Source organism: Tachyglossus aculeatus, chromosome 5, assembly GCF_015852505.1.
Source record: "Tachyglossus aculeatus isolate mTacAcu1 chromosome 5, mTacAcu1.pri, whole genome shotgun sequence".
NCBI lineage: Eukaryota > Metazoa > Chordata > Mammalia > Monotremata > Tachyglossidae > Tachyglossus > Tachyglossus aculeatus.
In genome coordinates this window covers 64,709,053-64,722,111 of record NC_052070.1, presented here as the reverse complement: position 1 = coordinate 64,722,111, position 13,059 = coordinate 64,709,053, and the positions used below count along the sequence as shown (strand labels likewise).

The following is a 13,059-nucleotide window of genomic DNA, read 5'->3' as shown; positions in this document are numbered from 1 at the left end:
GCTTCCGCAACACATTCCACTTTCCCACCCTGAGTTAAGTGGGCTCATGTTTTCCTGGCATCCAGATTTTCTGGCTATTTGCCTCCCCATCATCCTTATTTTATATAGGTATAAGAAAGTAGTGTCTTGCCTACATATTAGATATTAGCATTCACAGCCTCTGAGTTTTCAGTTAGTTGCTTAGCCACTAATGTGCAACTCAATCACCTTGAACTGTGGGGTTTAAGAGCCATGAAAACCATTCCTTGTTCAGACACGTTTAATCTGATTGCGTGCTGTTCGGCCAGTAAGCAGAATAAAGACTCCCAAACTGAGAAAGGGCTATGAAATATTTTGCAGTATATCCGGGTATCCTATGACACCAAACCAGACTCGATGCTTCACCTTATGGTGAAAGATTGGCAACTGGAACTTCCCAAGCTTTTAATCTCAGTGCATGGAGGACTCCAGAACTTTGAGATGCAGCCTAAATTGAAGCAGATCTTTGGAAAAGGGCTAATCAAGGCTGCCATGACAACAGGAGCCTGGATTTTCACTGGAGGAGTTAGTACTGGTAAGCAATAGGTGTCCTTTCCTATCTGATCCATCGATATTGATATTCTCTCCCAAAGGTGGTGCATATTAAGGATTCCAAAGTGTATTCTATAAATTCGTAAAAGACTAAAAACCATCATTCATTCTCATGATGTGCCGGATAATGATGATAGATTCTCAAAGATAAACCGTCTGGGTTCGTATTTCAATCTTAGGGGAAAAGGATTTGTTTAATCAGTTTGGAGTAAGGTGTTTTCCAGGAGTTGATCAAGGTTTTCCTCAACTAAGGATTTTCTGGCATGGTCAGGTTTTTTTTTAATGGATCTGAGTCATTGATTAGTCGTTTACAACCATGATCCATAGAATTTGGGTTCATATAGGTGTCTCTAGATTGTTCTAAAAAGTAAAACAGTTTGGAATGGTGGAAATTTTATTTTCCAAATCACCATCATCCAAGTGTGAATTTCTGTTCATTATTCAAAAATCAAGTTTTAATATTTATTGAACACCTATTGTGTGCAGACACCATACTAACTGCTTGGGAGAGAACAATAGAAGTAAAAGATATGATCCCTGCCCCAAAGGAGCTTCAGTCTAATGGAGGAGACAGAGAAAGGCACAACTGAATTACAAATGGCGGGGGCAAGTTCATTCAATCATTTAATGGTATTTATTGAGTACTTACTGTGTGCACAGCACTGTACTAAGCACTTGGGGGAGAACAAAATAACATTAAACAGACACATTCCCTGCCAAAGAATAGTACTGAAACAGAGAAATCACTAAGTGAAATTGAATGTCAATATGTTTGTGTGTGTGTGTGTGTGTGTGTGTGTGTGTTTGAGAGAGTGAAAGAAAGAGAGGTATGTGAACAAACATTTTACGGGTAATTGTTGGATTGCCCCAACCTGGGAAGGAAGGTAATTAAAGAGAGAGAGAGAGAGCGTATGCGTGTGTGTGTGTTTTAAAGAGAGGTATTCTGATGACTTGACACCTGTCCACATGTTTCGTTTGTTGTCTGTCTCCCCCTTCTAGACTTTGAGCCCAATGTTGGGTAGGGACCATCTATCTCTATATGTTGCCAACTTGTACTTCCCAAGCACTTAGTATAGTGCTCTGCACACAGTAAGCGCTCAATAAATACGACTGAATGAATGAATGAACAAACGTTTTGAGGGTAATCGTTGGATTGACCTAATCTGAGATGGAGCGTGATTAATCAGTGATTATCACATGGAGAAGATGGACTTCTAGTAGAGTTCTGAACAGTGGAAGAGAAACATTTCAGAAGAATTTTACCAAAGAATCACCTAGGAGTAAGCAGTGCTGCCAAGAGATGTGTAACTTGCAAAATCAAACTGTGGCCCCTTGTAGGTGTCATTCGTCATGTAGGAGATGCCTTGAAAGACCACTCTTCCAAGTCCAGAGGACGGATTTGTGCCATCGGCATTGCTCCGTGGGGCATTGTGGAGAACAAGGAGGATCTCATAGGAAAAGATGTAAGTCTTCTCCATGGGGCACTGGAAATTCAAAGGAGTTGTCATTCTGCTACAAATGAACACAGTATTTTCTCTGTTTGCTTTTCAGTTGTAATATAGCAAATTACGTGACAAAATCCACCTAATCAATGAAAGGGATGAGACCACTGGCAAGTCAACCTACACACAAAATGGAGTTGCTTTTAGCATACCTATAAATGATCTTTCCAAACACTCTTGCAAATTTAAGATTACGCTTCTCCAGATAAAAGCAATCGTTGATTCCACTCACATCAACTGTATTTAGAATTAATTTCCAAGTATCTCTAGGCATAACCTACTGCTTTGTTGTATTTTTTTCATTTTTCTGTACTGGATGTGTTAGGTGACTAGAGTTTATCAGATCATGTCCAACCCATTAAGTAAACTCTCCGTGCTCAACAACTCTCACACGCACTTCATCCTGGCAGACAATGGAACGCTTGGCAAATATGGAGCTGAGGTAAAGTTAAGACGCCAGCTCGAAAAACACATCTCTCTTCAAAAGATCAACACCCGTAAGTAAAGAAGTAACCCCGAATATTATCATCAGTGGTATTTATTGAGCAATTACCATGTGCGGAGCACTGTACTAAGTGCCTGGAAGAATACAACAGAGGTGTTAAATGCATTCCCTGCCCACAGTGAGCTTACAGTGTAGAGATGAGCTTTCAGACTGGAGGGTTTTGGTATTAACTTATAGTCTATTGAAAAAAAATCAACTATCACAATCCCACATTGCTATATGATTTATTATCATCAGAATATCCCGCCCTGTGAAGACTTCTTAACACTGGACCTGGAAATGGACCTCCAGAACAGCAAATATTTGAGCTTTTTCCTGTTTTTCATGCCATTAGGTGTGTTCATAAAAGGGCTTGTTATTAGCAAAGTTGACATTTGGCAATGACTATTTCTTTGGAAAATAAATGGAAGCATTCCAACCCTCACCACCAAACCTCTTAATGTTTCTCTCTCTTTCTCTTTCTCTCTCTCTCCCTCCCCCTCCCTAAACATCAAAAATAGCTTTCACTATATCCTTGAGGGACTCTGTATGTCAAAATAGCATACTTTGAGTAAAGCAAGCAAAGCACAATTCAAAAATGAGACATTTCCTGATGAGATCACACTTCACCCATGTACATCAAGTTGGCTTGTCTAGGTAATACAGATGTCATCAGAAAGCAATTGAAATAGATGACTCACAGTGCTCTGCACACAGCAAGCGCTCAATAAATACGACTGAATGAATGAATGACCATGATACAACAATTCTTTGTGATTTTTGTTTTACTCTTCCATTCTTTTGATTTATCCACTTGCAAATCCTCAGCATTTATGCATTTGAGAGGTTAAAAAGTGAATTATTTAGAATGGAACTTGACAAAATAGAGATGAGTTCATTTCAAGGGACTGCTTTAATATGAATGTATGATAAGCCTGTAAGGTTGAATTTTAGAAAAACTATATGTACCTATTAATTTATAAATCCTTTGCTAATATTTTACCCTCTGTGTTCCCTTTGATATCTGTCTTGTAGCTCCACAAAAGCAGGGAGCTGTCCCCCTAGACTCTAAGCTTTTTGTGGGCAGGAAACCTGTCTATGCGAAGCAGCATGGCTCAGTGGAACGAGCACAAGCTTGGGAGTCAGAGGTCATGGGTTCTAATCCCAGCTCCGCCAATTGTCAGCTGTGTGACTTTGGGCAGGTCACTTACCTTCTCTGGGCCTCAGTTCCCTCATCTGTAAAATGGGGATTAAGACTGTGAGCCCACGTGGAACAACCTTGATTACCTTGTATCCCCCAGTGCTTAGAACAGTGCTTGGCACATAGTGCTTAACAAATACCAACATTATTATTATTATTATTACCAACTGTGTGTTATTGTACTCACCCAAGCACTTAGTATAGTGTTCTGCACACAGTAAGGACTCAATAAATACATACCACTGATGCGGATTATGATGACTAACCTCTGTATCTAAGAACATATGCAGGATATTCAATAACTACTACTACTAACCACTGTTAGTAACAATGAAGAAATATTAAGACGAGCAAAATTGTTTCATATAGGTTTCAACTTCAACTTTTTTTCCCCAATTAAATAAAACTGTGTTTTTTATAATATGGCTTTTCAAGCCTGGATGAGCATTTTGGAATAATAAAGTGGGGATTAGGTGGAAACAAGAACTGAAGTCTTATTGTTAAACTGCTATGTCAAGAATCATGAGAATGACCTAATGTGAAAAGTTTTAGGTTTTCCAAAATGTAGAATTTGACTTTAGGATTGTGATTTCTGTCACTGTTGTTTCTGGAGTGTTCTGTGATTGTGCTGCCAAGACCGCCAGTGATCCTTGTGACTGCTGGGCTTCCCTTTGTCATCCTATGCCTGGAAATTAAAATGGGGCAGGGACAGCAAAGGGATGATCAATCGTCACCTCTAAGACCAAGATGTTTCCAAGCTTCCATGAAGGACTAACGCCACTTTCAGCCAATCATCAGCGGGCGTGACTCATTTGCGGGCCGTAAATCAACCCCTCCAATTGGGTCGAGGACGATCGGATGGAGATGCCCAGGCTCAACCATAATCCAATCAAATCAATCAATCAAATTTATTGAGCGCTTATTGTGTTCAGAGCACTCTACTAAGTGCTTGGGAAAGTACAATATAACATTATGTGCTCCTCAGGCAATCAGCAACCCTCTCCCATTTCCATTCCAGCCCAAGATCAGAAGACCGGATTTCTGCACATGCCCCCAGAAGGAAACCAAAGCTCACACCTGTCTCCCCCTTCCTCATCTGTCTTCTGCTCCACACTTGCTCGCACACTTCACCTCTTCCCAACCAACCTTTCACCTGTACCTCCTATATTTCTGACTCTGACACCATTGCTCACAACTTTTCCGCTGTGTGGAATTCCTCCCCCTCTTAAATCCACCAAATCACCTTCTTCCGCATCTTCAAAACTCTCCTAAAAAGCCAAGCTCTTTTACGGAACTCCATAAATGACACCCCCCTCCCCCTACCTCCTAAGCTATGTCATCTTCTCAGCCTCTTGGGACTCACATTGTACCTGATTTTTTTTTTTATTTCTCACGATTGTTTCGTAGACTTTCTATCTCCATTCTTATATGTTTTTAACCTTCTGTATTTGGTCATGTTCATTTTTACATTAATTTTTAAAAGTCTTTTAAAAGCTCTGCTAATTTTACAAGCTCTTTGAGAATAGAGACTGTGCCTTCTTTTTCTGTGCTATGTTCTCAAAGAGTTACTACAGTGCTCTGCACACAGAAGATGCTCAGTAAATGCAATTAATGATGACATTTAAAGGTGCCTCGGAATTTTTTTCAGTGGTATTTGTTCAATGCTTACTATGTGCCAGGCCGTGTTCTAAGCACTGGGGTAGATAAAATTAATCAAGTCAGACATAGTTCCTGTCCCACAGGAGGCCCACAGTCTAAGAGGGAGAACAGATATTGAATTCCCATTTTACAGTTGAGGAAACTGAGGCACTGAAGTTAAGTGACTTGTCCGAGGTCACAGAGCAGGCATATGGCAAAGGAACCCAGTTCCTTTGACCCCCAACCCTGTGCTTTTTCCACTAGACCGTACTGCTTCTTGCAAAAAGCCCATTACCTCCAGATCTCTGTTTATATATTTTGTTAAAGTGGTCTTCCTTTAAAACACAAACTGGTGCTCCTCATCATTCATCAGAAATCCACCCCTACACCTGATTGTGTACAGAAAAATCACTGGGATTAAACAGACAGGTGATGATGATGATGGCATGTGTTAAGCGCTTACTATGTGCAAAGCACTGTTCTAAGCGCTGGGGGGGGATACAAGGTGATCAGGTTGTCCCACGTGGGGCTTACAGTCATCATCCCCATTTTACAGATGAGGTAACTGAGGCTCCGAGAAGTTAAGTGACTTGCCCAAGGTCACACAGCAGACACACGGCAGAGCCGGAACTTGAACCCATGACCTCTGACTCCAAAGCCCGGGCTCTTTCCACCGAGCCACGCTGCTTCTCTATCACGATTCACAATGATCAACCTTAATAAGCAATTACTGGGTGACTAGCACTATGGTAAGGGCTGGGGCAGTTACAAGACTATCAAATTAAACACACTCCTGTCCCACATGGGGTTCACGGTCTATGAGGGAGAGCGGATCTTTTATCCCCATTTTACAGATGAGGCCCAGAGAGGTAGCCAGCCTATGACCGTTGGGTGGTGATGTGAGCGCACTGTTGGGTAGGGACTGTCTCTATATGTTGCCAACTTGGACTTCCCAAGCGCTTAGTACAGTGCTCTGCCCACAGCAAGCGCTCAATAAATACGACTGATCGATTGATGGTGCATTTTTCTCCATTGCAGGTCTGGGTCAGGGGGTGCCAGTGGTTGGCCTCATCGTGGAAGGAGGCCCCAACGTCATCTCTATCGTCCTCGAGTGTCTCAGAGAAGAGCCGCCCGTCCCGGTGGTGATTTGTGATGGCAGCGGGCGGGCCTCCGACATCTTGTCTTTCGCTCACAAATATTCTGAAGAAGGAGGGTAAGGTGACCGGGAGAAGCAGCGTGGCTCAGTGGCTAGAACACGGGCTTTGGAATCAGAGGTCAAGGGTTGAAACCCCGGCTTTGCCAATTGTCAGCTGTGTGACTTTGGGCGAGTCACTTAACTTCTCTGGACCTCAGTTCCCCTCATCTGAAAAATGAGGACTAAGACTGTGAGCCCCCCGTGGGACAACCTGATCACCTTGGAGCCTCCCCAGCGCTTTGAACGGTGCTTTGCACATAGTAAGCGCTTTACACATGCCATCATTATTATTATTACTATTGTCCAAAAGGTCACATGACAAGCAAAGGGCATATCTGGAATCGGGACCCAGGTCACTTGATTTCTTGTCCTGAGCACCTGTATATATGTATATATGTTTGTACATATTTATTACTCTATTTATTTATTTATTTTACTTGTACATATCTATTCTATTTATTTTATTTTGTTAGTATGTTTGGTTTTGTTCTCTGTCTCCCCCTTTTAGACTGTGAGCCCACTGTTGGGTAGAGACTGTCTCTATATGTTGCCAATTTGTACTTCCCAAGTGCTTAGTACAGTGCTCTGCACATAGTAAGCGCTCAATAAATACGATTGATGATGATGATGATGATGATGATGAGCTCTTTCCATCAGACAATCCCAGTTTCCTATATCATAGAAATGGAAAATCCTGACTCATCAATCAATCATTCAATCAATGGTATTTATTGAGTGCTTACTATGCGTAGATCACTGTACTAAGCACCCGAGTACAATATAACAGAATTAACAGATGTGTTCCCTGCCCATAATGAGCTGCAATTTCAAAATCTAGATGAACTGAGTTTATAATTGATCAGCTGAACCTCACCGTATGTTTTATTCTCCTTCTTGTTTGTGTAGGATAATCAGTGAATCCCTCAGGGATCAGCTTCTAGTTACCATCCAGAAAACATTCAACTACAACAGAACACAAGCTCATCAGCTTTTTGTCATTATCATGGAGTGCATGAAGAAAAAAGAACTTGTAAGTGTCCTTAATAGTAAATTTTCAGGCTTCTTCCCTACTTTCACCCCATATGCCAATCTAGGAACTCTGCATAGTTCTTGAAGGAATCGTAGTATCTTAAAATCAGCTCTGACTCTTATTTCCAATCCTCCAAGAAGGAGGAATTCGTATTCTATAGGGCCGCACGGGGCTCATGGTCTTAATCCCCATTGTACAGATGAGGTAACTGACGTACAGAGAAGTTAAGTGACTTGCCCAAAGTCAACCGCAGGCAAGTGACACAGCGGGATTAGAGCCCAGGTCCTCTGATTCCCAGGCCCGAGCTCTTTCCACTAATAATAATAATAATAATAATGGCATTTGTTAAGCGCTTACTATGTGCAAAGCACTGTTCTAAGTGCTGGGGAGGTTACAAGATGATCAGGTTGTCCCATGGGGGGCTCACAGTCTTCATCCCCATTTTACAGACGAGGTCACTGGGGCACAGAGAAGTTAAGTGACTTGCCCAAAGTCACACAGCTGACAATTAGCGGAGCTGGGATTTGAACCCATTACCTCTGACTCCAAAGCCCGGGCTCTTTCCACTGAGCCACGCTGCTTCTCACTAAGTTGCTGTTTCCAATTTCACCACGTGCCCGCTGTGTGACCTTGGGCAAGTTACTTCACTTCTCTGTGCCTCAGTTCCCTCATCTGTAAAATGAGCATTAAAACTGTGAGCCCCATGTGGGACATGGACCGTGTCCAACCTAATTACCTTTTATCTATCCTGGCACTTCAAACAGTGCCCATATAGCGAGTGCGTAACCAATACCATAAAAAATGGATTTCAATTTCTTGAATTCCATTTGTCTTGGAATGAGTTATATTATGTCTAAGGAATAATTGTTTATTAAGAACTGTGTTTGGGGGGAAATATGACTGATATCCTATCAAATTTCCATTTTACAACACTGTTTTGGGTAGCTGCAAAATTCCAGAGCTTGTACTTATTCAGTAAGACATTATAAAACTCCATTTGGGGAGTGAAAAACTGTCAGTCAATCAATCTATCAATCATTAGTATATAGTGAATACATACCGTGTTCAGGGCACTGTACTAGAAGCAGCGTGGCTCAGTGGAAAGAGCACGGGCTTTGGAGTCAGAGGTCATGGGTTCAAATCCCAGCTCCACCAATTATCAGCTGTGTGACTTTGGGCGAGTCGCTTAACTTCTCTGGGCCTCAGTTCCCTCATCTGTAAAATGGGGATTAAGACTGTGAGCCCCCCGTGGGACAACCTGATCACCTTGTATCCTCCCCAGCGCTTAGAACAGTGCTTTGTAGATAGTAAGCGCTTAATAAATGCCATCATTATTATTATTATTGTTACTAAGAACATGGCCAAATACAATTAGTAGACATGCTCTCTTCCTGCAAGCTGCTTTCAATCTTGCAGGGAAAATGGACACTAAAATAAATTAAAGATAAGAGGAGGTAATGGAGTGTACCGATATGTGCACCAATGCAATGGGGGTGTGGATATCCAGTGCTTAGGTGGAGAAGGAGTACTGACATGGCATTTCAGGGACTTAGGGTACAAAAATGCTTGATTAATAATAATAATAGCATTTGTTAAGTGCTTACTATGTGCAAAGCACTGTTCTAAGCACTAGGAGGATACAAGGTGATCAGATTGTCCCACGTGGGGCTCACAGTCTTAATCCCTATTTTACAGATGAGGTAACTGAGGCTCAGAGAAGTGAAGTGACTTGCCCAAGGTCACACAGCAGATATCTGGTGGAGTCAGAATTAGAACCCATGACCTCTGACTCCCAAGCCTATGTTCTTACCACTGAGCCAGGCTGCTTCTCTATTAATCAGAGAAGACCTCTTGGAGATATAATTTCAGACGGACTTCGGAGACGGGGCAGAGCAGTGGTCTACCAGATATGAAGAGAGAGAGAATTCCAGTCAGTCAGTCAATCGTATTTATTGAGTGCTTACTGTGTGAAAAGCACTGTACTAAGCAGTTGGGAGAGTACAATATAACAATATATTATTAGGCCTCACCTACTCCAGGAGGCCTTCCCAGACTGAGCCCCTTCCTTCCTCTCCCCCTCGTCCCCCTCTCCATCCCCCCATCTTACCTCCTTCCCTTCCCCACAGCACCTGTATATATGTATATATGTTTGTACATATTTATTACTCTATTTATTTTACTTGTACATATCTATTCTATTTATTTTATTTTGTTAGTATGTTCGGTTTTGTTCTCCGTTTCCCCCTTTTAGACCGTGAGCCCACTGTTGGGTAGGGACTTTCTCTATATGTTGCCAACTTGTACTTCCCAAGCGCTTAGTACAGTGCTCTGCACACAGTAAGCGCTCAATAAATACGATTGATTGATTGATTGATTAATATATCAGACACATTCCTTGCCCACAACGAGCCAGGCACGAGGGAGGGAGTGAGGAAGAGGGCACAATGGCATGGAGGAAAAATAACTTACATAATTATTCTGAATCAAACTTCTCTATTGAAAGATTCCAGTTTTGAAATTTACCCTAAAAATATTTTTCCCGCTCTACGTGCCTCATTCATCGTATTTCTGGGGACTGACCGTGTCATGTGTATGGCAAATGGTTTCTTCAAAAGTATCAGTTTAAAATGCTCTGCAAATAAAATAGATCTTATTGGTGAAGGCCTTCTAGTCAAATTTGCAACAGATTACCATAAAATTGCTGATTCTGCCCCGTTCTCCCCCTGAATGTGGAAGGGAAATGGGCTGGCTTAGTGGGAGCTGTGGGGAGTCCAGCTTGGATAGACATGCTATTGGAAAGAGAAAGCCATCTAAAACCCTTCCCTGTTGTAGAAAATGTAACTGAGGAATTCTAGTGATTTCATAAGGTAATGAAATAATATCTATTCTATTTATTTTATTTTGTTAGTATGTTTGGTTTTGTTCTCTGTCTCCCCCTTTTAGACTGTGAGCCCACTGTTGGGTAGGGACTGTCTCTATATGTTGCCAATTTGTACTTCCCAAGCGCTTAGTACAGTGCTCTGCACATAGTAAGCGCTCAATAAATACGATTGATGATGATGATGATGATGAATGCCAAAGGCCAGAATCCAGATTCATTCATTCATTCAATCGTATTTACTGAGCACTTACCGTGTGAGGAGCACTGTACGAAGCGATTGGGAGAGTACCAATACCACAGTAACCAGACACATTCCCTACCCACAACAAGCTTACAGTCCAGAGAAGCAGCGTGGCTTAGTGGAAAGAGCATGGGCTTTGGAGTCAGAGGTCATGGGTTCGAATTCCACTCCACCCCTTGTCAGCTGTGTGACTTTGGGCAAGTCACTTAACTTCTTTGTGCCTCAGTTTCCTCATCTGTAAAAATGGGGGCTAAGACTGTGAGCCCCACATGGGACAACCTGATAACCTTGTATCTACCCCAGTGCTTAGAACAGTGCTTTGCACATAGCGCTTAACAAACACCATCATTATTATTATTATCATTATTAGATTGATTACAGATTACAGACAACCATGATGATGAAATTGAGACTGAAAGCATAATACCTGAATTTAGGTAACAGAATTTTTGGGTCGTTTCTAGAGTGTAAGATCATTGTGGGCAGGGAACGTGTCTACCAGCTCTGTTTTATTGTACTCTCCCAAGGGCTTAGCTCAGTGCTCTGCATACAGTAACTGCTCTATAAATACTATTGATTGATTTATACTGGCTTCTCCCGGGCATTTTTTTGTGTGTGTTTGAGATCTCCTCCTGCAATTTATCTGTAGCAAAGTATTCAATAGATTAACCTTGCGTTTAGGATTACGTATTGGAAAGGAAGTCATTTTGCTTGTCAGTTACCTCCAAAGATCACTTTGCACCCTTAAGAGCATAGCACAGCGTGGCCTCATGGATACAGCCCAGGCCTGGGGGTCCAAAGGAACTGGGTTCTAATCCTGCCTCCGCCACTCCTCTGCTTTGTGACCTTGGGCAAATCACTTAACTTCTCTGTGCCTCAATTACCTCATCTGTAAAATGGTGATTAATACTGTGAGCCCCTGGTAGGGTAGGGACCGTCTCTATATGCTGCCAACTTGTACTTCCCAATCTCTTAGTACAGTGCTCTGCACACAGTAAACGCTCAATAAATACGATTGAATGAATGAATGAATGAATGAATGAATGAACATGAACTCAGTCCAGGCTGATTAGCTCATATCTATCCCAGAGCTTAGTACACTGCCTGGCACATAGTGAGCACTTAAGTACCATAATAAAAATTAAAAACCACTTAGGAGTGGTATATTGGAAAGAGCCCGGGCTTGGGATTCAGAGGTCATGGGTTCTAATCCCGGCTTCGCCACTTCGGGCAAGTCACTTAACATCTCTCGGCCTCAGTTCCCTCATCTGTAAAATGAGGATTCAAAGTGTGAACCCCAAGTGGGACAACCTGATTACCTTGTATCTACCCCAGCGCTTAGAACAGTGCACAGCACATAGCGCTTAACAAATGCCATCATTATTATTATTATTATATCCAATGAGTGAAGGCTTGCCCAGTGATAGTGATAATATTACTACATGATGGATGAATTAGGACTTCAAATATCAGAAATAAAAATAAAAAATTATGGTTTAGAGCATCTCAAATAGGATGGAATTGTTTTAGTCAGGGTTTTGCATCATCAAGTCCATTTTCCCTTCAAGGCAATGAGAGAACTCACGTGCAAGGAAATATGCTGTGATCGCCCCAAACCCTTTTTGAAATGTATGTTTGACAGCGCTTAGTACAGTGCTCTGCACACAGTAAGCGCTCAATAAATACGATTGAATGAATGAATGAATGAACATGAACTCAGTCCAGGCTGATTAGCTCATATCTAACCCAGCGCTTAGTATACTGCCTGGCACATAGTGAGCACTTAACAAGTACCATAATAAAAATTAAAAACCACATAGGAGTGGTATATTCTATACCTAGAAGCAGCGTGGCTCAGTGGAAAGAGCCCGGGCTTGGGATTCAGAGGTCGTGGGTTCTAATCCTGGCTCCGCCACTTGTCTGCTGAGTGACTTTGGGCAACTCACTTAACTTCTCTCAGCCTCAGTTCCCTCATCTGTAAAATGAGGATTCAAAGTGTGAGCCCCACGTGGCACAACCTGATTACCTTGTATCTACCCCAGCGCTTAGAACAGTGCACAGCACATAGCGCTTAACAAATGCCATCATTATTATTATTATTATATCCAATGAGTGGAGGCTTGCCCAGTGATAGTGATAACATTACTACATGATGGATGAATTAGGACTTCAAATATCAGAAATAAAAATCAAAAATTATGGTTTAAAGCATCTCAAATAGGATGGAATTGTTTTAATCTGGGTTTTGCATCATCAAGTCCATTTTCCCTTCAAGGCAATGAGAGAACTCACGTGCAAGGAAAAATGCTGTGACCGC

General features: G+C 41.9%; 1 protein-coding gene across 1 annotated transcript in view; it reads left to right on the top strand.

Moving 5' to 3' along the window:
- Positions 1-13,059, top strand: part of TRPM1 (transient receptor potential cation channel subfamily M member 1) — a 95,455-nt gene that overhangs the window by 18,049 nt on the left and 64,347 nt on the right. Inside the window, exons 10-14 of the mRNA XM_038747318.1 lie at positions 340-553; positions 1,909-2,033; positions 2,398-2,569; positions 6,434-6,608; positions 7,497-7,620. Coding sequence (XP_038603246.1) covers positions 340-553; positions 1,909-2,033; positions 2,398-2,569; positions 6,434-6,608; positions 7,497-7,620 — 810 coding nt within the window. The remainder of the gene's footprint in view (positions 1-339; positions 554-1,908; positions 2,034-2,397; positions 2,570-6,433; positions 6,609-7,496; positions 7,621-13,059) is intronic.